The 25,544-nt window shown below is 33.1% G+C and overlaps 1 protein-coding gene across 4 annotated transcripts in view; it reads right to left on the reverse strand.

Moving 5' to 3' along the window:
• LOC111046750 (peroxidasin homolog) overlaps window positions 1–25,544 on the reverse strand; it is a 57,707-nt gene that overhangs the window by 16,046 nt on the left and 16,117 nt on the right. For 3 of the 4 annotated variants that reach the window (XM_022332372.2, XM_039434518.1, XM_039434519.1), the window contains exons 3-13: window positions 20,969–21,129; window positions 10,585–10,731; window positions 7,884–8,013; window positions 7,033–7,228; window positions 5,761–5,901; window positions 4,922–5,054; window positions 4,520–4,688; window positions 3,540–3,709; window positions 3,014–3,122; window positions 1,847–2,022; window positions 1,195–1,330 (exon numbers count right to left, since the gene is read on the reverse strand). In XM_022332372.2, the coding sequence (XP_022188064.2) occupies window positions 1,195–1,330; window positions 1,847–2,022; window positions 3,014–3,122; window positions 3,540–3,709; window positions 4,520–4,688; window positions 4,922–5,054; window positions 5,761–5,901; window positions 7,033–7,228; window positions 7,884–8,013; window positions 10,585–10,731; window positions 20,969–21,129 (1,668 nt within the window). The remainder of the gene's footprint in view (window positions 1–1,194; window positions 1,331–1,846; window positions 2,023–3,013; window positions 3,123–3,539; window positions 3,710–4,519; window positions 4,689–4,921; window positions 5,055–5,760; window positions 5,902–7,032; window positions 7,229–7,883; window positions 8,014–10,584; window positions 10,732–20,968; window positions 21,130–25,544) is intronic. The other variant, XM_022332373.2, reaches the window with a different exon arrangement.

A 25,544-nucleotide genomic window follows, 5' to 3' on the forward strand; every position in this document is an offset into this window, starting at 1 on the left:
ATGACATATGGTTGGATTTACAGTAAAAATGCAAGCTCACAATAGTTTCTCAGACTAGCGATCATTTAATAGTTATACGGGAAGGTTTTACATTTTATTATAAGTAATTATTTATGAATTTCTAATTTGCTTTGTTGATAACATTCATTTAATATATTGTATATTTGTTTATTATGTAAGTTATTGCAACATAGTAAATGATTTTAGTATTTTTTTTAATATTCCTCAAATAGCTTGAAGCTAGAGGGATTAAAAATATATATGAATTTTATATTTAATGAGATGTGTATTGAAATTGAAATAAATTGAAATTGAAATTATCAAGTGTCAAGAATGATAATAACATAGATAATGGGATACATACCCGAAACTAGTCGTGTCTCAAATAAAATAATAAAGTACTAGTAATTATATGTAATTAAACTTCCAACTGGCACGATTGGAATAAATGAAGAATGGAATACATTTATTCTGTAGAATTATGATTTGTGAATCAATTTGAATAATATTTAGGTACCAATTTCTACAACCATTTATTTACCGTATTGATATAACAAGATTTTATAATTGATGATTATAATATAAATATACGGTAAAATAATATTGTTTTGTAAGATACATAAATAGAAGAAGTTTTAACATAATTATGTATTTTCATTCTGGAAAACTTTATTAATCTCATACTGAGAATAATGATGTACATTCTGGTAGAGCTATATGTAATTATATCCATTACATCGTATCTTCTTAAAGTGTATATATTCAGGGCTGCTTATTTTTTATTTATAATATAACTTTATAGTGCCCTTTTTAAAAAAGACTACTATGATTTTATTTTATAAAAAAATATATCCATTACACTTTACCGTGTCAAATGCCAATAAAGAAGTTGAGCTGAAGATGTTGAATAATGAGTAATAGCAGTGAGAATGTGGAGAAGGAGCAAGGATATGATATAAGGAGGGGAATAAGAGATGGATGCGATAAAGATGTATTTTCTTCAACTAGTCTTAGTATACTCGTATTGATAATTGTGTTGTGAAAACGTAAAGCCAACCTTCAAAATGTATGAAGATATAGTTTATTTTTGAATTATAATGTAGCCTACCTCTAGTCTAACGTCGATGTGATGATTATGTCTGCCATCACGATTCGAAGACATTTCTATCAGTTTTATTGTTAGGATTGACTTACTTTTGAATAGTGTTGAGTAGTTCCCTTGAAGCGTATTCAAATAGCAGTGAATTGTTGGCCATCAGCAGAGCTTGCTTGTTTGGTTTGCTGAATGCCGCCGCTGTTCCAACCGGCGATTTCGGGTCAACACCACCCTCTGAAAAACAAGATAAATATGAAAAATCGTTATACGTGTATTGATATTTCCTCACATTTTCTCCTTGAATAATACTGGGAGTCCGGTGAGATGAGGTGGAGTAATGAGCTTCTTTTAAAGACTCAAAGACTACGGCAATGGGGATTGAGAATCACATTTTTATCATTTGAATTAGGCTATTTGTGTGATTCACATTCATTGATTGTTCACAGTACACAGGTTTTCAGCAACGCCTCAAGAATTTTTTTTCAAGAATACGAACCTTTAATCCTGTTTCAAAATCCAATTTACTATCAGTTTTGTGTTATTATTTTTTCTCCAAATTTACCAATTTATGTATAAGAAGAAATAAATTCAGTTTAACTACAAAAAATATAATCCATTTTACACTATTTCTTCCTTAATATTTGTGCTCCTTATGTTGGATTTTTCAAAGTTGTCTATTTTTTGTAAGATGAAATCTGTTGTAGAAATGAAGAATTTTTATATTTTTCCTATTGATAAATTTTTACTCACTGTTTGACCAAAGCAAAAATTCTGTCTGTTGTCGACGCTGAATGTCACTCTCGGCTCTCTGCACGGCTTCCTTGATAATTTCCATTGTGAGCTGTGGTCCTGGATTGTCTTCTTCGGCCTCTTTCCATTGCGATAGGTCCAGAGTTGGCTGTAGTTCACAGTCAATAGCTGTGTTCCTATTTCAAAAATAATTAGAATTCAGTATTTCTAAATAGAAATATAGGAAATTACTACGAAAAAATTATGTCAATATAAATTCAAGGAACCTTTCATAGTTGGAACATTATAATAGAACAAAACCCATAAAAGTTTTAATAATAATCTAAAATATTGCAAATTCCTGTAGTATTTTTTTTTGCATTCCTATTTTGTTGTCTTCCAAATACAGACCATTGGTTTTCAAAAAAGAGATCCCTTTATATGAAAACATTTGACGTTTGACCAGTATAATATATCTTTTTTGAAGTGATGAAAGGTATTCAGATTTGCCAGTATCCACTCAACGGAATATTTAATGAACGTTTTAGCATTGATCATGATTTACATTCAATTTTAATCACTAACATTCATAAATTTTATAAAAACTTGATACTGTCACAATTCCCGCAATGATGATAATAATAATGATTTCCGCTCTTACACTATCAAGTATCTTTGTTCAATAGAGATTTATAATGGTGACACAATTGCTGAGACTTATGATCTCGTTAATTTTAGCAGTCAAAAATAACTTGAAGTTATTTAAATTATAAATCCTAAATCCAACTCCTCTGAATATGATTTAGGAACCCTAAATGATAAGTTAGTTTCGGAACCCACCTAAAACTGTTAGTCAATTAATCTCTCATTATCATCCGCCTCATTACCCACGCTCAAGCCTAAAGCTCAAGTGGGCATCATTCTCAGCAAACTCATTCAACCACATTTTGCATTGTTTAATTCAATATTTGATTATTGTTATTCTCTAATGTACTTGTTATTGAATAAAGATTTATTTATTTTACTTGAAGCACAGAGAAAACATGATATATATCGTTGTATTTATCTCATCTATCGTGTGTGTTTCAAGTCTTTTGACGTGAAGACAATAGTCCACAACTTCAATTATCAATTTATTTTCGTATCATCAACTTTTGTGAAATTTAGATATAATCTTTAGTTACTTACAAGTAAGGATCTTTCTGTAGGAACACCCTAGGCTGGATACTACGTAGGCCTTTAACATTAGCGCAAAGTAGACCACTCAATGTCACCTTCCTTATTTCTTGTAGTTGTCCTGAAAAGAATAAATTGAAACTGTAATCACTAAATTGTTTCGTCAATCATTTCAATGAATTGTGTTTTGTGTATCATTGAATAAATAAATCAAACTTTCCTAATAGCTATTCCAAAAATTACCTCTATTGAACTTATGAGAATCCTAACATAAGAATGGCCGTATTCACACTCACCAATTGTCAGCCGACTTCTGTGGGGCGATGCTCAGAATTGTCTGGCTAATTCTAACCAACACCTGATTCTCAGCTAATCGGAGAACAATTCTGAGTGTCAGTCGACAATCGGTAAGTGTAAAAACGGCCAATGCAATGTACAATTGCACTGCTGTATCACATTATTTATTAAGAACAAGATTTCTCTATAATTTGTAATCTACATTCTAAAACGTGCTAAACTTGCTATGTTTTTCAGTTACCTTTGGAGAAGGACGTTGGTGGAATATCGTTTTCGTACCAATAGCGGTCACTTTCTCGGAGTTTGGTGAATTGGTTGGCGAGAATGCACGTGAATGTGGGACCCATCAGGCTGCCTGGAAGAACTCTCTCAACCATCCCTCCAACTAGTAAGTCCACATCGTTTGGATTCCTACAAATTAGACAGTTTCAGAAACTATTTCTTGAAAAATACTTCTCTAAATAATTTCTTAAAAATAAATCTTGATAATATAAATCAAACTTCGATTCCATGAGCATCTTGCATAAAATGTAATTTCTGAAAAATGTCGTTCCAATTTTTTCCATATTTAATTTTTTATTAAAATTGAGCATCATACTATTCAGTTTTTCCTCTGTTTCATGTTTTTTGTCAAGTTAAATTTATAAAAAATAAATTTTCAATTCAATATTATTTTGAAAAATGGAAATCAGGCTCAAAAAAATTTGTAGATGGCGGCATAGACTAAGTATTGAAACTCGCGTTTGTGTTGAAAAATAGATAATAATTTGGGGAATAGACAATACCATACTCATTTTTCGTCCATTCAAGTTGGTATAGATAAGTTCTTAGTCAATTTCCGAATAAAAAACTTGATGCTTATTATCATCTTCACTCAAGGGTCATCTTCACTCAGAATAGCAAAATCAAATATTTATTCGTTTCTTGAATTACAAATGATATTTTCCCATTCAGTCCAACAAGGTTTAAAGTATATCATTTTGTTATGAAACATTTTGTTATGAATATTGTCATGAAAAAATAATGGATCACGAAGAAGTATGTTTCTTATATTCAAATTGAATATAACTCTACTTCAAAGTTAATTCTTACTTCACTTTTTTGTTACTCAAATTTTATTATGAATCTAGTTTTAACTCTACTCCCACTTCACTCTGTTAATTACTATAATTTCATTTGCATATTGAGAATCAAATTAGGATGATAATTATGACAACTCACTTGTACAATTCTGCAAGAAGTTTCCTGTTGTCCGATTGAACTGTTGATAGCTCATCAAAACTGTCAATGAAATCATTAGATCCTGTGCATAAGTTCATCCAGTCTGGGAATCTGGGCAGTCTCCTCTTGTGTGACAACTCTATTGAATTATGAAAACTGCTTTCACCTGCTTGAATAGAAAAACTCTTAATTCATAATAAAGTATTCAAGTCACCATCAAGGTAAAGTCTTAATCGGTTTTAAGTTACAATGACACCATTACGAGTGAATTTGATTCAATATTTATAGTATTTGTTATCAACTTATATGTAGTAATTTCACTTATTCGTTATAGTTTTAACGCTTCAACAATATAATCAACGTATTAAAACAAAACTTCCATAGAATGTTTTACTTTCATACCTCTGAATAAGTTGCCAACTCTCTGTAGATCTGGTAGTTGAGCTGGAGATTCAAGTATCATTGCAATTGTTTCAATCAACGTGTCTTCTATTTCTTCAGCTGTTTTGTTGGATGGTGCAGCGTCCATTGAGATCTGGAACCATGCATTGTGCATCAATTAAACATTGAGAGTCATTTTTAGAAATAAATTCAAAATTGAATCGATGAAAACTAAGCAATGAATTGTGAAGAACGGAGTTATTCAACTTTTCAACTTGTGCCTAGAACTCAAGTGCTTAAAGCTTGCTAGAGGTGTGCCAAAAATTTCTCATATTATATTGGCGATATTGTGTTATTGATTTTGTTCAATTGATTACAATTATCTTCTTATTTATTCAATTCGTGAATGAGATTTCAGAGGTTTATTGTCCAAATTTGGAGTTTTTGTAAAAATTACTTGATGACTTTATTCAGCTATTGTTGAGTAATTCACTTCGAAGATTCTCTAGCGTGGCATTGATTCCAGTCGTACCTATATAAGCCGTCAACTCATCAAATAAATTGTTCATTAAGGTTAATATTCATGAAACAAACAACACTGATGTGTAAACATTGATAGATGAAATACTAAGGCAATCCTTTTGTTATTTTCATCCAAATTTAGGTCTTTTTGAAAAAAATCTGTTTAAAAACATATCTACTTCTTTAATATACAAGACTGTTCAAAAAGTAGATTTTAAATTTAATATAATTTTGCATCGCTATTTTTTGTGAGATCAAGATCTGGGTTGCCTATACCTTTTTCCTGACTATAAACCAATGAATAATGGAGAGGTAAATATGTGCTATGCTATAATTACCATGGTGTGTGGAATCATGGCAGAAGTGACTAGCATAGGTGCCAGGGCGGAACTGAAGAATGTTCCCGCGCGAATTGAGCTTGAGTATCCGTTGAAGCGGCCTCGTTTGGCTGGTTTCAGCGACCATTCGTTTGTCATTGCCTGTCAAACAAATATTATTTCAATTCAATTCATTCTAATTATTAGAATAGAGGAAGTCATTTTCAATAATATATTAATTATAGTGGTCTCGGAGAAAGCCATTTCAATAAAGGTGTGGGTAGATTATCGGCTCTTATAGTGTGCTCTTAGAGAAATTTTTGGTAGGGAACTGAAGAGAAACATTCCTTTCCATCTATACTAATGGTTGAAAATGGTTGGATCTTGAAGGCTAAGGTTCGTCTGCGGCTCTTTACTATCATGTAATGTGCGCAAATAAATTCGGTTATCTATCCAACTACTCGTATCTTCATGGCATTGTAGAGCTTAACATTACATTTTGAAATTTATTGTAATTTATTACAAGCCTTATGAATTGAACATTTCAATATTTTCTATTGAACACTTCATTTATTCAGTTGTGTTAAATGAAAAAAGGATTAGAAAATAATAAATTAAAATTGAGTCTTGAATGAAATAAGCTATTGATAATCAAATGAATGAACAAAAAAATAATAATCAATCATGCAGAAGTTTAAAGTAGCAGGAAATTAATTAAATAAAAATGTACGTATTCAGAGCTACTTATTTTTGTTTATAAAATTTATTGATTTCAAAAAAGGTAATATAATGCTATTTTATAAATAATTAGATTAATTTAATGGAATAAGAAATAATTTATAAATTCAGAGTTTGAAAATTATTTATTTTAATGGAATGAATAGGGATGGAGTATCAAAAAAGAGAAAATTCTATTGTGATGAATGACATTATAGTTCTATTGTGACTAATGCTGTGTTATTTCTCCATAAAGAATGAACACGAAGAAACCACTTTTTAAAAAGTGATTGACAACATTTCTTTGTATTTATTAATGAAGTTGCATGAAGTGAACGAAAAATCAATATAAATCAAGTTATGATGGAATAAAATATTAATAAAACTATTGTGTGTGAAATAAGAGGAAAACAATTATTATCATGGATGAAAATATCTTGGCAGATTAATGATGAGGGGAGCAGGTGAAAAATTGATTACACAATGAGGTAGTTGAATTAAAATTTCTAATAAATCTTTCATCTTTGAATTATAGAAACTAAAAATTGATTATTGTGATGAATGAGTGTTACATACCTCGCCGAGCAGCGTTGGCAGGAACTCACTGTAGGTGATGTGTTGCAGTTGAGCGATGACCAGCCTCCTGGCCTCGTGGTGGCGTGTGTCGGGTGACCAGTGTGGGTTGACACGACCCAACTCACCCGCCAGTCGGTTGTGCTCCGACACTAGAGTTGATAGCAAAGCACCCACACCCGAACCTGGCTGGCCGCATCTGAAAACAATAAAATCATTGAAAACACAAGAAAAACTAATAAGTTGAAATAATAAATCTGGTATACGTAATGAAGAAATAATGAAATTGAAAAATTAAAATAGAATGGATAGAATATGTTTTTATTTCACAGAAAAACAAATAAAATACAAAAATATAAAATATTATTAATAATGGTATGTTAATAATAATTATCATTATCAACAAGGCAAGCAGTTGGTTCCGTGTTCGTGATGATAATTTGAGAGACATGAGTCTGCTGCTAATCGACTCCTCTAAGTATCTTGTATGAGCTTGAAAATCGCTTGCCGTTTGTTCGAACCCAACCAAAAGCTGTATGTTCACTAATCTTTCATCATCATCATCATCATCATCATCATCATCTTTAGGCTGGCCACTAACAGTAGAAAATGCATGATATACAAATGTATAACATAGTCGTCATACATAGATTGTATCATCACAGCTGTGATCACAGCGAAACGCTTCGAGCACAATTTTTTTGTATTTCCGATTTTTTGTTCATTTTTTCTTCGCTGCTCTATTTGAGTTTAACTCATTTTTCTATCATTATAATTTGTAATTTTCCTGTGGTTTATTTTTTGTTATTTGTTGTTTATTTCATGTTAATGGTTATTAAATAGTGATAACTCACTTTCTACATGCAGATAAGTTGAGCTCTGCCTGTCCCGGGCTGCGCAGATTGTCGTTCTCCTGTTGAGTGTTGCCATACACAGGAGACGCATCAAGGAAGCCGGTGGCTCCGTTCACAATGCCTCCTTGATCTGCAAAAAATGGGACAATCGTAACTTGTAAAATTTGATGAGTTCATAGATGATTTATACACTGGTATGGATTACAGTTACAATATAAAGTTACCACCTGTATATAGTTACATAGTAACTGTAGTATGAATTAGTATTATATTATCATTATTCACTACAAGGAGACTGCCTCTAAACAGTCAACATTTCTTATAAATAGCATTAAAGCTTGTTTGCTTCCTACTCAACCATTACACTTTTGAAATAAGTCTTACTATAGTTCAATTGATGATGCAGAAAATATTTCTTATCAAATTACAATACAGGCCCCCTCCTTAGCCATTGCTAATATTATTCATACTACACAACATGGATTTTTTAACCTTGAAAATTTGAAAATGATGAGTGGAAAAATGAAAATACTAGGTAAGGTAACTGATGAGTTAAGCCACTAAATCATTTGCAATAAACTCTCTTTCTTTGATAAAATTCATCCTTGAAAATTGAGAATAAGTTTGAAAATGGGCGATTAAAGATGTCATTTCATTTTCCCATTCATCATTTTCAAGGTAAAAAATCCATGTTGTGTAGTATGAATAATATTAGCAATTACTAAGGAGAGGGCCTGTATTATAATTTAATAACAAATATTTTCTGCATCATCAATGAAACTATAGTAGGATTTATTTCAAAAGTGTAATGGTTGAATAGGAAGCATACAAGCATTGATGCTATTTATATAGGATTAGCCATCAGGCTCGCCATATCTGTCTAGTCAAGGGGCTCCGCCCCCTGGACCCCCGACTGGATCGTCCAAAAATGAGATCAGCGGGCTCGCTTCGCTCGCCTGCATTTTTCATTTGAGCATGCTACATTCCATCAGAAAGTCAAAGTACTGAGAAAACGCTGAAAAGCTGAGAAAATAGTATATTTCGCACCTAGAGCAGAAAATGAGATTTTTCCGGCTCAAAATCGGTTTTCAAGTCTGAGGCCGTAGGCCGAGGACTAGAAAAGATTGAGAGCCGGAAAAACATTTTTGCCCGTGGTGTGAACGATATTTTTCGCCACACTACAGGTATTGCTGACAAAATAAATAAAGAATACTCATTAAGTTATTGTACCTATCTCTTGATTTTAGTGGTAGAAGATTTGCAGTCAGGATCTCAGATTCTTTTAAAATTTTACTTGGAATATCACGGGCGTCGTCATCTTCAAGCATTTTTGAAAATTTGGAATGCGCTAATCAACAATAAATAATTGAATAAAAATGGTTGCGAAGTGAATGCTGAATTAGTTTGATTCGAAACTCGAACTGAAATAATTGCAACTTCAGATGAAGAATGTTGACACTCGCCCGATCTAGCAGATGACTTATTAACTAGGGACTTCCATGTTAGCGACTATAAAGAGTACGTTTTCCAGTCTAGGCCGGAAAGAAACCCTTTTCTGACGACAGACGAGAGTCGTCTGCAAACAAGGTCTTTCAGATCTACATAGGGACTGGAAAACAGCTGCTTTCTGTGCAGTGTGGCGAAAACGCTGATTTTGGGCGTATCTTTGATGAAATATCAAAGTCACCTCATCGCAAAATTTTTAGACCCTAGCTAAACCTCTGTACCAAATTTCAACATTTTCTGTCTTTTACTTGATGAAAGGAAAAAACGCTTATTTTGGGCGTATCTTTGGCGTTATTTCAAATTCCTTCTAACACAACATTATTACACCCCAGCTGAGCTTCTGTAGTAAATTTGAACATTTTCTGTTCATTTGTTCTCGATAAAGCTGAGAAAGCGCAAAAAACGCTGGAAAACGCAGATTTTGGGCGTATCTTTGACGTTATTGCAAATTCCTTCTAACACAACATTATTACACCCTAGCTGAGCTTTTGTACTAAATTTTAATCTTTTCTGTTCATTTGTTATCGATAAAGCTGAGAAAACGTTGGAAAACGTAGATTTTGAGCGTATCTTTGGAAATTTTTCCAAATCCGTTCTTAGTGCTGAACATACCTACTAAATTTGAACGTTTTTGGTCCGGTAGATTTTTAGTTCTGCGAGTGAGTGAGTGAGTCAGTGATTGAGTATATATATATATATATATATATATAATATATATATATATATATATATATATATATATAGAGTATATATATATATATATATATATATAATATATATATATATATTATATATATATATATAGAGAGAGAGAGAGAGAGAGAGAGAGAGAGAGAGAGAGATTATTATGCAAGTCAGACATGAAAAAATTAGAATTATTTGGTATTCATAAGCATGAATTTATTGGTTTCTTCTTCAGTAAATTAATAATATTCCTGCATTGATAATATTTTATCCCTGCAATAACAATTACAAATGATAAGTAACTCTGTTAATGATATTCAAACACAATTCTGTTGAATAATATCCTATTCCTGGTACAGTAATGTATAACAATCACAAATAAAAAAAGAAGAATGGAAACCTTGAACGGGAAAGTTATTTATTATAATATACTACAAAATCTTTAGTAGAAATAATTTTCTCAATACTAATAGTTATTTTCTGAGGAGGGATTTTTTTAAATCTGGCTTACCATACACAAAAGTGGAAATATCGTGTTGTACCATCTCAGCCCATACAGGCAGCATACTCGTAACATACTCGTGATGGCCCTTTTTAGAAATTCTTTTCATGAATGCCATCATGCTTTCTGATGGAGGATTCTGCGGCGTTCTCTCATCTGAAACAAAGTACGGAATTTATTGAAGAACAACTTTTCCCATCCTCAAATTGGTAAACCTTACTCATGGATATTATTCAGAATATAGGGGAAGCAAAAAACCACCTCTTCGTTTTATGCATTGAAAATTAAAGTTTTAAATCACAAAAATATACATTAAAAAAATAGAGCTTCTCATGTGTATTGTGGTTCTGTTCATGTTATTCTTTTCCTTTTACGCTTGCATGTTGATTTATCCACTTCATAATACTTTTTCAAACGACTTTAAACTGAAATTTATCTATCAATACGATCAATGTCAATAAGCTATTTGGAAAATACATGTAGGCCCAGTTCATTTATATATCATTTAACTCTTAGAACTTCTATCGTATTCCTTCCAAGTAGAGAATTATAATATTATGATTAATTAGTTCTCATTTGTATTTTATTATTTTTATTAAATTCAATTCTCCTCTTGAATGCCGAAAATGATCGATTTTTTAGCCCCACTTCACATCGTTATAAAATGTGGTGATGAAAGAGTTCTGATAGTTGCTTCTTGTCTTCCAATACATCATAATCCTTGAAACAAGATTGCTGTTAGTTTTCCACTTACATCGCATTTTCTTTGTTTGATTCTTGGTGAAAAAGAGATGACATTCTACAGTAATATTTTGTGATTTTTAATTTGATGGGAAAGTATAATAGTTATTTGAAACAAAAAAGACTAATCATTGGTCTTCCACTATTCCAAATCCTTGTTGGTTTCTTAGCCAATGCTTTAGAAGTAAATAATGACCCAGTTGACGTTTAGAACTAATTTAAACTCCCTAATGAAATTTCAACTCGGTTTTAATTGAATCCATAATTTGTTGAAGGGGCAATATAATATACTTATTAGAGCATAGTGATATACATAGCATTGCTAATTGAGACTTTTTATCTAGACGGCCAAGACTGTTGCCCATAAGTTAATATAGACGCCAATACTTTGTTCGAATTGACTAATTACAGAATCAATGTTGCGTGACTTGGAGATCTAACTGCCAGTGGGAAAACCAAGATGGTAAGACAGCAGCCGTTACTTGTAGGCTCCAGCAGTTAGTTACCTTCTCCTTTTCAAGACGTTTGCCACGGTTTCGCAACCGCTAATATTTTATTTATCTCCGGTGCGCGCGCGTGAACGAATCGCAAGGAAAAAGGAAAATAAAAAGAAAAGAGAAGTTGTCCTTGACTGGGTTGCTCTCGACCTTGACACCGTAATAAAAAACGGAAACTGTATCACCATTACTTTTACTTTTCCTGCAGTCTGATTCACTTGAAACTGTCAGCACTGGTTGTATGTGAAGCGTTGATGTTAAGTGCGAGGATTGCTGATAGTTGAAAGTGAATCTCGTATTACCTCGTGTTCTTGTTGCTGCTTTGGTAAATTTAATGATGTGAGAATTGTGTCACGTGTTACGTTCTTCTTCTTCTCTACATTAACGACTCACGATTTTGTAATAGTAATTATCGAATGTAATTCATCGAATATGTCATTTAGAATCTAATCTAAGTTGACAAGAATTGAGACAAGTTTGAACATATTTGCAGATTATCAAGTTTCTTCAGTCAATATAGGTAGCACTGAATACAATTTATATTTGAAATAATTGTTACTGATATTGAAAAATCTTTCTCGATTCCTGCAAATAATATTAATAAGTAGATTTATATTTCGTATTTATGGCTTGATTATAGGATGTATATTGAATTACTTATATTGTATATTGAGAACTGGATTTACTCTTGAAAGATGATTTACTGTGATGAAAATAATAGGATATTTATTATTGACAATACTGTAACTGAAAAACATACATTGTGAAAAACAATTCATTGTCTGACATTCTTTTCTTCATTTTGTCTGTTTCACAATAAACATAACATTGAAATCATTCACAGTTTCATGCAATTAAGTGTTTCAAGAGCATGCATCTTACCATTGAATTATTATAAACTATGAATTCATAGTCTATGAATTCCTACCAGTTCATGCGGTCGAAATCAATTTTAAGCAATCAAATCCATAGTTATGGAATTTATATGCTAAAATCTCATCTATTATCTGAGAAGAATAACATATCAATCCGTGAAACTGTTTTTGTTGCCGCTATTGTGTTAGAACATCAAGAGACGAAACACTATTTAATTCTTCTCTTCAGTTGAGTAAGGTCATCCTTATCTATGCTCTATTTCAATACTACAATACCAACGATACTGGTAGATTCCAATGCCACAATAGTAATGATACCGGCAAAAAGTTTCCTTCAAAACTTTGTAAATGCTGAACAAAAGTGTTTTACTTTCACTGTCTGTTCAATAAAGCGGATACACCAATTTGACCTGCATAGCTGCAGAGACATGAGTGCATTGCACAATAGCAAAAAAGCATGTGTCAACGCAGTATTATGTAAATTTCTGCAGCGCTCAGATGGTTTATTTGATTGTTCGTTTGTTTGGCAAAACATGTCTCCTCTATCTTTTCAATTTTGTCACTCCTTCTGCAGCTACACTACCTTTCAATTATTTCATCCTGTATGTATGAAATATATGCAGCTCTTGTATAATATAATCTACAGTTGTTTTCCAATTATTTGTTTCAGAGCGTGTAGAAGAATTTCGAAGAATAACGATTGGTGTGAGAATTTGTTGCATTATGAAGGACTTTACGCTGATTACAGGATATAAACTTGTATGACTATCCATGGATGGATCGAGAGGTAAGAACTTTTCGTCAATTATATAATTCTATAAGAATTTAAAGGCCTCATTGAATATTCATTCTTTCTCTCTTTAATATTATTAGTCTCTGAAAACTTTGCTTTAATTCATTCATTAAGCCAATAACTATTAATATTAAGCTGTATAATATTGTAAGAGAACAGGCTCAACCCAAAACTCTTCATTCGTTCTGCTCTTAATTCTGAAAACTCTTACCGTTTAATCTTTTTTCCATAGAGGACGGCGGAATTAATGCATTCATGATCAGATATGACCTTTGACCAATAACTTCTTACTTCTGACATTTTTCTTTAGATCATCTTTTAAAGGCGGTAATTGCAATTGGATTGATTTGACAGTTATTGTCAATTCCAAATTCATCTGATTAATAAAAAAATCCTCTCATATTTCTTGTGAATTTATCTCTGGAGAAATAAACCAAATTTCTATGCAATTAATTATGCATCTTTTTCATGTAAATTCTTCCGTTTTCAATTCTCTTCTCTTAAGTACTATTCAAATTCGTACCTATAAAATTTTGATTCATTGATCAATTTGATAAGTAAATGTTTCCAATTAAAGACATTTCATAATTTTTCATTTCTCTTTTGGAAAAATGCCTACACATTTGTTTTTTTCGGAGAAAGATTGCAATACCGGTATCAGTTATTTCTGAATATCGATATACATATTATCCATTTACTCCTTATTCGCACTTATTCAAACACTACTTGGATGTAAGCTATTCACTCTCCTTTATAGGGCTACTACAATTAAATTTTCATTGAAATGAAATGAAAATTATTCATTTATTAAATATAAAGAGGGTGCGTTACTGAACTATTTTTATTTCATTTCACTACTTAATATTATTGCAAGGTAAATCTTTAGAAATTGAATTTCATTGTACAGTAATAAACTGTAATAAGTCTGTCAGTTCTAAAAAAATATTATCAATGGATCATAGTAGAGTCGACGTAGGCTGCGTGTTTGTATCTCAGAACGTACTTAAAAAAGTTGTAAACGCACCTAGTGAAAAACATAGGCACCGTATATAATGAGCATCCGACATACGGCACACAGCACAATGTAAAATCATAGCGCATTGTTCGGAACGGTGTCAGCTTACTCAGTGCCGGCTCCAACTTTCTTCCAACATTCCATGTCGGGGAGAAAGCTCCCACACAACTAAACACAAAACTCCTCTTTTTCTCCTCACCCACCATACTCGAATCGCATCATTTGTAACAATCTGATTGGTTACGAAACATTTGGAGCCGGATGCTGGTCAGAGGCGGTCTTACTTGATTAGGTTAGGTTCGGTAGGTAAGGTTAGGTGAATTTAATAATACACACCCCATCCTACCCGGTCTCGTAAAAATCAACCCAATCTGTCGCGGTAGGAAGATCGAAAGTTCTAGAAATATACTACTTCACTATTTACTACTTGACTGGAAATCTATACACAGTACAGTTCATGATCGGGACACCAAAACCGCACCGAGCCCGCGCCGCGGTACGGCCGAGTGTCGGACCTACTATGGCGAGTCAGAAAACAATGACTTTTTAACGTGTAGGGACACATATTACCGCACCGCGTCAGCTCCGTCACCGTGTTTGTTGCCCGAGCCGTGCCCGTGCCGTCACCGACTAGTTCAGTTTACTTTTTGACGGTGACGGTGCGGCCTCGTTTAACAGAGAGAGTGAAGAGCTTATTGAAGAGATACGAAATTTTCCAGTTTTGTACGATCAAAGTGATGAGAAATATGGTTGAACAGAAAAATAAGTTAAACCAAAAGTAAAAGTAGAACCAAATAAGTTAAGCCAAAGGTATAATAGACATAATATAATAAATAATAAAATAAACAACAAAAATTATAAAAGAAGGAACCCGTGACTGTGTTTTAAATTTAAAATTTAGAACTAATTACGTGTAAATGCGGAAGGCAGAAGATAACAATTATATTGCTGATATGTATTTCCAATATATGTCTGATGATTGCATTGTTATGTACCGAAATATATACCAGCACTATTATCCTTATCTTCTGTGTCTACAGGTAATTAGTTTAAAATTGAAAAATATAAATTTAAATCGGATGTAACAAGCATTAATAGTGTTATATTATTAACAATAGTTTAACACATTCAGAAATCAGACCACAGTAGCACTACAGAACTGAGACACTGCTGCCGCTCGGCTGTCGCACGGATATGACTGTGCATTCTTCTACCACCATCACCATGTCGCGGGCTAAGCTCGGCCGTACGTCGGCGCGGGCTCGGTGCGGTTATATGTGTCCCGGCCTTAATACTGTCAAGTCCAAGCCTCACTTACCATGCAGCGTTCCGATCCCACTCCAATCTGATAACGTATGCCAACAGCCTAGAATGGTGCCACACATATGTCCGTAATATGATCCACAAGAAATGTCGGACATGAGTAGCATCGGAACACTGCATGATAAGTGTAGTTTTACTCATACACGAAAGTTTAAATACCTGTAGCCTACCTAAATAACTACCATAAATATCTATGTGTAAAAAAGTGTATAATATGAAAAATGACAAATTTGGTCTGTATATTCACGTTCAGTCTGTGTATAAAATATAAGATTTGATTGTAAGATTGATTAGATTAGATTACTCTGTAGCAATAGGTTGGACACGTTGAACAAATTAACCCGGCGTAGCAGTATGCTATAAATAGATCATATATTTATTAATAAAAACTTGTAGTACCCTTTATTATTAAAAACTTAAAAATAAGTTTACTTTTAATAATGTATTTATTTCATTGACAATCACAAATCATAATAATTATTATATATAATATGATTGGGAGAAGACAACAGACATAGCCCAAAACTGACATAATAAAGGGCACTACAAGCTTTTATATTGTTTTTAAAGTACAAAAGTAGAGAACCTTGAGATGCTAAGTTGTCGTTACGTGGATCGGTGCAGTGTCATTGTTTCTGTACAAAAGTAGCCCATATAAGTGAAGTGTTTTTATCATATATTTATATTTTAGGTACTAATAACTATGTAATGTATAGGTATATTTCTTTTTTTAGGGCATTAGGCTATACCTATATATAGATTATTATGTATATATTTCATCATTCTTTGGGAAGTAAATTGATTGATTGTTCAATTAAATATAGCCTAAACATATACCGGTATTCGGTTTTATAGCAGTAGAAAGGGTGAACGAATCCAAATATTATGTAGCCTACTACACGGCGTAGTACCTCTATTGTGTGTCTATATCTTATGGACTGTAAGCTATGTATATACTGTAGGTAGAGGTTTGATTGGCCTGGTCGGAAGAACCTGTTAACACAGAAACTGTTGGACGAACCTTGAGATGCTAAGTTGTCGTTACGTGGATCGGTGCAGTGTCATTGGCCTTGTATATCGGTCTCCACTTTCGTCTTCCACTTTCCCTTACGTATTCAGTTTCGGTTTCCGTGCGCTTCGAGATTAGGTCTAGTTTGTTACTTAATCAACTTCCTTTCATCCACCTTCTTGGTTTTATTACCCTTGAGAAGATGTTTATGTTTTCTTGAAAGGACTATTACATCAGCGATCATTGTTTACTTAGCGGAATTTGATTATTATAATTTTGCCAATTTATGTTTTGAGATCATCTCAAAATGATGAGAGCATAACTGCTCTATGTTCTTGATCATATTGTATTGTGGTACTCGTTCTTTACTTGTATTTATGTGGAAACATTATATTTTTTCTTTAAGTAAGCTAATTTATTAATTTGTGTCGTTGTATTTCCCAGTTTTGTTTTTGATTGTATTTAAGGAGCGCAGTTCTGATGGTGATATCAGCTTCAATCAATTATAAAGCATATTTTATACTATTATAATGATTTACGCACTTATAATAAGGAATACTATTTTTCATAACTATTTTCCTCGTATTATCAGCATTCTTGACTCTATAGTAATCTGATCTGTATTTATCATTTCGTGTATTTCAATAATCAGGAAGTTCTTTGTCATATATGCCTCAAGCATTTTTGGGGTTTCTGTTTTGGTTAGTTCATTAGTTTTCAGTTTTCCTGTTTATGTGATCGAGTCTACCTACATTATGCGTTACAAAATATTGCATTCTATTCGACATTACTTGTTCATTCGACGTCGACGGATTCCAGGCTTATAGGTTGTCTCTTGAGCTTCTTGAGAATGAAAGATTAGCCTTCCAAGAAGGCTTAGCATATTTGGTCATCTGAATGCGCTCTTTGGTTTTTCTTGGAAAACTCTACATAAATTAAATAAAACAAATCTTTATTAGGCGGAGTTAAGACATAGTTATCAGTACCGTATATTTGAGGGAAAACTGAAAAAGACCAGTTTAGGTTTGATCTTGTTTCTATACGGTATGTGTGATCCACAAACATGTCGTGTGCAGATGTAAGATTCTAGTGCCAAGTTACAAATCTGATGAGAAAGGTAATTTGAGAAAGCTTTGCTATTTTCATTGATTTCAGATTTAGAAATATTACCTTTCAAATTGACAACAACTTCTCAACTTTTATGAGTACGGTCATCAATTTCTTATTTGTTTATATTTTGGAAATTCATAATCTGCTTGTCAAAATTTCGTACAGTATTTCCTCCTGATTATCGGAAACTGAATACTCTATTTTAACGACTTTTCAATTTATTCATTGATGATGAAAAATCAATTCCTCATACTCTATAAAAATAAAGAAGTCAAGTTTTTCCTATAAGCATCATGTTAGTTTGTATACAGCTTGTGAGCAAGTTGAGTTTCATTAAATGAACCATTGGGAATAATACAATAATTACAAGTACTTGATCACTGATTCACATTCAATAATTGCAGAAAATACGATATATAGTATTCCATAAAAACTTTCCATCAAATGAACCATTGGGAATAATACAATAATTACAAGTACTTGATCACTGATTCACATTCAATAATTGCAGAAAATACAATATATAGTATTCCATAAAAACTTTTCCATTTTTGAAATGTGAAAGTTGAGGAAGTGACTATAAAGGCTACCTAATAAATTGTATGTACAGGCGGCGTATTGGAATACACATTGTCATAGAATGCTCAGTCAGCAACAGCAATGCTCTCAAGCGGTGAAAATTAGTGTCAGCGACTGTTAGCTCCTATTATTAGCCTCTATTACTTGAGGTATATCATTGCAGTGGGCGTTCATTCGAAATTATCTCATGAGTAAAGCAGCGGTGAATGTTGTTGGTCACAAGTCAGTTAACAGGTTGTTGTCCAGGAGCCAAGTCTACAACCACTTGTTATCTTCAAGTTTCCGCTGGCAGTGAGTTGCAATTTTAAATGTCAGCATCTTGTAAATATATCGCCAATGCTTCCCATTCAGCCAATGCTGACAATCCAAAGTGAATCTCGCTATAGGACATGTGAGCTGGTGCAGTTATGCAATACGTGGAAACAATAACTAATCAGAAACTCAATCACTGTCACTGTCACTGCTATCCAGAGATTTTCAGTTTGGTGTAAGGGTGAGCATTCCTGACTAGCAATTGGGAGGTACCGGGTTCGATTCCCGGACTGGCAACTAATTTTTGGATAGTAGTTCTCATCGAATTTCCATCTAGCTGTTAACCCTGTTGTCAATGTCTGCAGTAGCAGAAGTCTTCGGGGTGATTTGCAGCATTTATTTAGGATTTTCGTTAAATAATAGTTATATATCAATTAGCATTTGAATAAATGCATTCTCTATTTAATTCCATCTATATCAGTATTTCATGCATTCCATAATATTTATTATTTTCATAGGGACTAGTAGTTCTGTGAACAGTAGACCTCGCGCTCAGTGAGTTACATTGACCTGTTGTTGTTTTCTCAAAAAATAATAAATAATTTATCAATTAAAAATGTCTAGAAAAAATCCTAAATAAACATAGAGCTTTCTGTCCTATATCGTACCGTGACGTGTCGTCTCGGAATGTGAGTGTGAGCGCATTTATCAGGTCTGGCTGCAACTGTCTACAACGTTGGTGGAAAGATACAATTTTCAAGATGTTCGATGTTTTTGAACGGGTAGTATTGTAGTCAACTATCTACTAACGTTAATGGAAAGATACATTTTCAAGATGTTCAATGTTTTTGAACGGGTAGTATTATAGTCCACTAGACAGCTGATTTATGATGAATAATTCTATAGTCTGATTTTTACGGTAAAATTGGCGTATGAAGGAGCCTCCTTTTTCCTTTTATATTATCCTTGAAATGCAAAATTTCCAAAAACCTTGTATATACGTCGACGCGCAATTAAAAAAGGAACGTTCTTGTCAAATTTCATGAAAATCTATTACCGCGTTTCACCATAAATGCGCAACATATAAACATATAAACTTTTAATCAATTAAACATTTTTAAAAACATTAAGAGAAATGCCAAACCGTCGACTTGAATCTTAGACCTCACTTCGCTCGGTCAATTAATATTGTAATCTAAGAACTATTACACCTATTAAAAGTGGAACTTTTTCTTCCTTAAGAAGAACTTGCGAATATTGTTTCTTTTTGATCAAATACTATGCTGCAAAACAATTACAAACGCTAGCAGGCGTAGACACAAGATTTATTCAAATCACATTTAAAAGGAGTTGCTATTTTATAACGTTACAGACTTACCGTTAGTATTGTCTATCCCACCATATCCAAATTGGGTTACCGTACTTCTAGTTAATTGGACATTAATTGTTACTGATAGAATTGATCACTTTTAGTCCATAAGAACAATAAGTGATTCTTCAGTATTTTGTCCCAGGAAGTAAAATACAACTTTCCATAGTAGTTGAAGAAGAATTTACTTTGCGCGAAGTCATCGCTTGTGAATTTTATCTTTGAGCACAATGTTCCACTTTTTATGTAAAAAGTAAATATTTCGAATCTACCCTATTGTATACTCAAAATAATCAACATCTTAAACTCTAAATACTCACATGAATATGAACAGATTACAATAGAAAAACAATATCTTAAATAATAGTTGGGAATTATGCTACTACATAACTGTTGGCATAAACAATATTGATTGATAATCAATTGAAACGTGTTTCACGTAAACTACAGTCGTGAACCGTTACAAAACATAGCTGTCAGACTTCCATACAAATCCCTCTCATTCATGAACTCTTGGAAAAATTTACTTCACTTCAAACCAAATAATACCTACATTCTTTGAATATCAAACATATTAACCAACGTGTTGTTGATTAATATGGACAAATAGATGGATTAAGAGCTATCCTCTTTGAATAGTAATACAGGTCTACTATGGCAATAGAATAGAGCCTACAGTAGCTCAATAAGGCCTCCTTTGAATAGTAATAGTATTTTAATGGAATGCCTTGATGATTGAAATAGAAAGTACAAATTATAATCGATCGATTGTGTAACAGATTTGGTGACATACTGATGAATGACAACAATAATATGAAATGGTGGCTTACCGTATTTGGGCGGCAAAAGTCGGAGAAAACTGGAGCCGGCCATTCCCCAATCGGGATGCAGCACATTGTTACAGGAGCCGTCGATGCTGCTGTATTTGGACGCCACACAGACTCCCCCTGATGACTGCGGACTCCATTCAGCCACCGATCCACCCACTGACCTGTGTCCGCCACAAAAACACATTGAAAATTAAAAGAATAGAATGACATTTTTATCTTTTGACGTGGCGAAATTTGGACTGGAATGTCCACTCTACAACTTAACCACCTCTACCTCTACCACATTAAAAATCTGGTGTGGCACACTCACACAACTTTCCTTGAAAATTGATCACCTGACGCTAGTGTTCCCGCGCATCTCAAGTCAACTATTCAAAGATTTGAGCCAGCTGGTGACAGGACATAACGCTGTGGACACACGAGGTCTGCTATCTCTTCATAGTGAATAATTTAATAGAATCAACAGTTACCAACAGTTTGTAATTTAATAATCTTATTTTCTCGAACTTCGATCTTATTTTCGAATTAGGGTGAAAATGTTACTGAACATTAATTGTAGAGATTTTTATTCTCAATCTTTTCCACTTGGAATTTTTTGTTTAAATTGTATCTGAAGCCTGATAATCGGGAATCTAAAATCAAACTTTGCATTGATGGGGCGGAGCTCCTGAAATTTTTACAGATATGGGACTTGTGGAAGTTGATAGAGCTTTCCAATTACTAATTTAGGTATGAATTTGATCAAAATCGTTGGTGCCGTTTTCGAGAAAATCGCGTAAAACCCTGTTTTTGACAACATTTTCGCCCTTTTAGCCGCCATCTTGAATTGCATTTGATGGAAATTGTTCGTGTCGGATCCTCATAGTGTAAGGACCTTAAGTTCCAAATTTCAAGTCATTCCGTTAATTGGGAGATGAGATATCGTGTACACAGACGCACATACACACACACACACACACACACACACACACACACACAGATGAATACCCAAAAACCACTTTTTTGACAGGGGACCTTGAAACGTATAGAAATTTGGGAATTGGGGTACCTTAATTTTTTTCGGAAAGCAATACTTTCCTTACCTATGGTACTAGGAAATTCTATTACCTGGTAATTAGTTATTATTTTGTCGTCGGCTGAGATTAATTCATCGGAGTAAACAGAATATCATAATTGACCAATGGGATACCACTCAAGTCACAGTTTATTTATCCATGTAAGAAACGACACTGATAATGTGAAAACATTGCTAGATAAAATACTAATGCCCGGTTTCACCAACCTTGATCAAATATAGCCTAGCCATGGTCAATTAGACCATAGTCAAAATTTGATCACTCGTTCAAACATACAACTGCTCCACCAACCTCGGGATTGATCAAAACTCCGTCGGTCGAATCTGAACATGGTCAACTCTTGAAACTGTACTTTTCTGAAGTTGGCCAACATGTTTGCTGGCTTGCTATTGGCTACATCTGATTTTGATGGATGAAAATTACTGAGATATTGCAATTATTCAAATGCTAATAAATTAATAATTATTATTAAACGAAAATCCAAATCAAATGCTGTAATATAGTAAATATAGAAACACCCCATGATACTCATATCAGTTTTGCTTCTCATATTCAGAGGGTAATTTGCGCTGAATGCCCTTTTTACTTAACCGTCAGGCCGTCAAAAATTCAGATTAATGTACTTTTTTCTGTAATAATTACTGTACTGATTTTTCTTCATATTCATTATTTCGGGGCGGGCCCACTGGGTCCCCTTCTTATATACGCTCCTGGCACAGACGTTTTGTATAGTCACACATCTATAATAATATTTCAAATATGAATTGAATACTCTCGTACAAAGAGATTTACAAATCACCATCAATTTTGACAATTTTTTATTATGAACAATAAAACATTCCAATTCTACTTTGTAATAAAAGAGTAAAGCAAATCTTCAATTCAAAATCTTCCTTTATTTTCTATACTATAATAATTCAATAATTAGAAGATTCCGAGAACAGGCCTAATAAATAATTAACTACAACTAAATTCAATCCCACTAAAAACTTTGAAATTTCTCTTTGCGTCAAAAACATAAATGTTAACCTACAAACAAGCAAGGAAATTGATCGAACCAGTCTTTTGACCGTGTTAAAATAATTTGATCGCTCGTTCGGCGGCAGTCAAACTTAACCATTGGTTTGACCGTGGTTAAACTTAACTGGTGTTGGTGGAACGAATTATTTCTGATTTGATCAGCTGATAGACTTTAACCATGTACAAATGCCTTGACCAAGGTTGGTGAAACGGGGCATAAGGCAATCCTTGTGTTATATTTTCTCTTTCAAATTTAAGTGATGACTTATTCCAAAAAGTAGGTTAGGCTATGTTTGTTTTACTTGTCTAATTTTTAGTGTGAACACAACATATAAAAATGAAATTTCAAGTAATGGAATTGCTCTCAATAAGCACTAAAAACTGTAATATTGATCTTCTTAAAAGGTATACAGGTATAGTTTGTACCTTTTTAGGTAGTGTATGTACCTGTGTAGTGAGATTCACGTTATACAGTCGGTAGAAATTATAGGACGGCATAGTTGTCATGTTTTTTGTCCACTGCATTTTATATTAGATATAGCTGTGATAAAAGTTATTAATTATATCTCAAATATATTACATTCACCAAAAAAATATACATCTTTTCATGATTTATAATGAGTTTTCATTTTACTAGTTCATCATATTTCTTCTACATGGTCTAAAAACGGTGCGGAGTTGGAAAAGGATAGAGCTATCTGCTTTGTATAGTTTTTCCAATGATAGACAAGGATAGCAAACTAAGGTGCTGGACTATATATAACCTAAATCCCACTATAGTAATAAAGTATGAGCTCAGTTAATTAGTATAGTTTGGTCAAATTAAACTGTAGTTTAGTTTTTCAACTAAAGATGAATGTATCCCCCTCTACCTAAAGGTGCGTACAGACTTTCGCTCTGCTCCGCAATCGAACGTCACTAGAGCAGATTGATTGATGATCGACCGGGGAGCAAGTGTGGAACGCGAGAAGAGCTAACATCTCCTGTAACGTTCATGATCGGAGCGAGTGCGGAGCATTTGTGGATCGAGTGCGGAGCGTGTTGGAGGCGCGTATATCTGTACGCACCTTAACAGACATTCATTCATGATCACAATAAATCATTGAAATAATAAGTAATAATCAATTATTGTCAAGAATGAATATGATATACTTAGGTTGGAATAAAACTGAAAAATAAGATGAAATAAGTTTCCCATTGCAAATGAAAATTACAAAAATGCTTTATTTGTAATGAATGTTATGAGTGTTGGAACTCATGAATAACTTCAACAATGAGTATTATAGAGCAAACTGGTGTATTCATAGGGAAAAACAAACTTCTAGAGGGTGTTAGAAGGATATAGCAAGTCTTGCTAACTTAAATCTGTTCTGGTATTCACGATCCAATAATAACTATATTATCAACTATTATTGATCAAAGCAGGAAGCTTAAATACAAAACGTATTAATTTATTTGGCGACACTGAAACCGGTCGACTGCATGCTGGAATATTCAACGAAAGTAATTGCCTTTCGTTTTGTTTGTTCGCAGTCTGGCTTATAATTACAAGGTTAGATTCTGGGCGAAGGTGGCTTTCTATTAGTGGGATTCTCTTCAGACTGTCAGCATTGCTTATAGATAAAATCATTATTCTCCATTTATCCAATTTTGACAGTTCAAAGTGGATCTCACAATAATTTAATCCTGCAGTAGCAATTTATATTTTATGCAGAAGCTGTATTGTCTATTAATATACAAGAAAATATATTACTGTATCTAAAAAGCTTGGCTGGTATATCGTTACTTCTATATTCATCTATATTCATACTTCTTATAGTTACTTCTATTTTTCCAACACAAATTTTTGTGAAATTAATATTAAAATAGACGTTTGTCTCCAGTGCTCAGTCATAGGAATATTCGGTTGTAAAGCTTGTTAACTACTCCTATAATAAAAAAAATTCTCAAAGATGCACTACAAAAATTGAACCCAGATCACTATCTCTTCTGAAGTCAGAAAAGTATGGGATGCAATGAAGACCGAATTCAATGTAAAAATCCATGTTAACTTGGATATTAACAATACATTCCCCATTTTAGATTTACTCTTGCTAGTGTAAGTCCACGCACAAAATTTCCACTTTTCTCATAACTTTGTTGATATTACATTTTCATTGTTCCATTTCTATGTTGTGTGAATGCATTAGATACATCAATATTCCTTATTCCTTCGGAATATTCAGCTATTATATTTCTATGCTTGGTAGTTTTTAATGCTATCCCCATTAACAGGATTCATATAGGACTTCAGTAGTATCTACTTATCTGGTGGAATAATTCAGAATTTAATAGTGAATCATCTATTTCTACTATAAAGCAGAATTCATAAGTTTATTTATAGAAAGCCCACTAATAAATTAAGTTCCCGACATTTGAAAACCATTGCCAACAATGAAAATCAGAAGCCTTCTTGTCGTTTGCTACATTACAGCTAATTA

This window comes from Nilaparvata lugens, chromosome 8 (assembly GCF_014356525.2).
Source record: "Nilaparvata lugens isolate BPH chromosome 8, ASM1435652v1, whole genome shotgun sequence".
Taxonomy (NCBI): domain Eukaryota; kingdom Metazoa; phylum Arthropoda; class Insecta; order Hemiptera; family Delphacidae; genus Nilaparvata; species Nilaparvata lugens.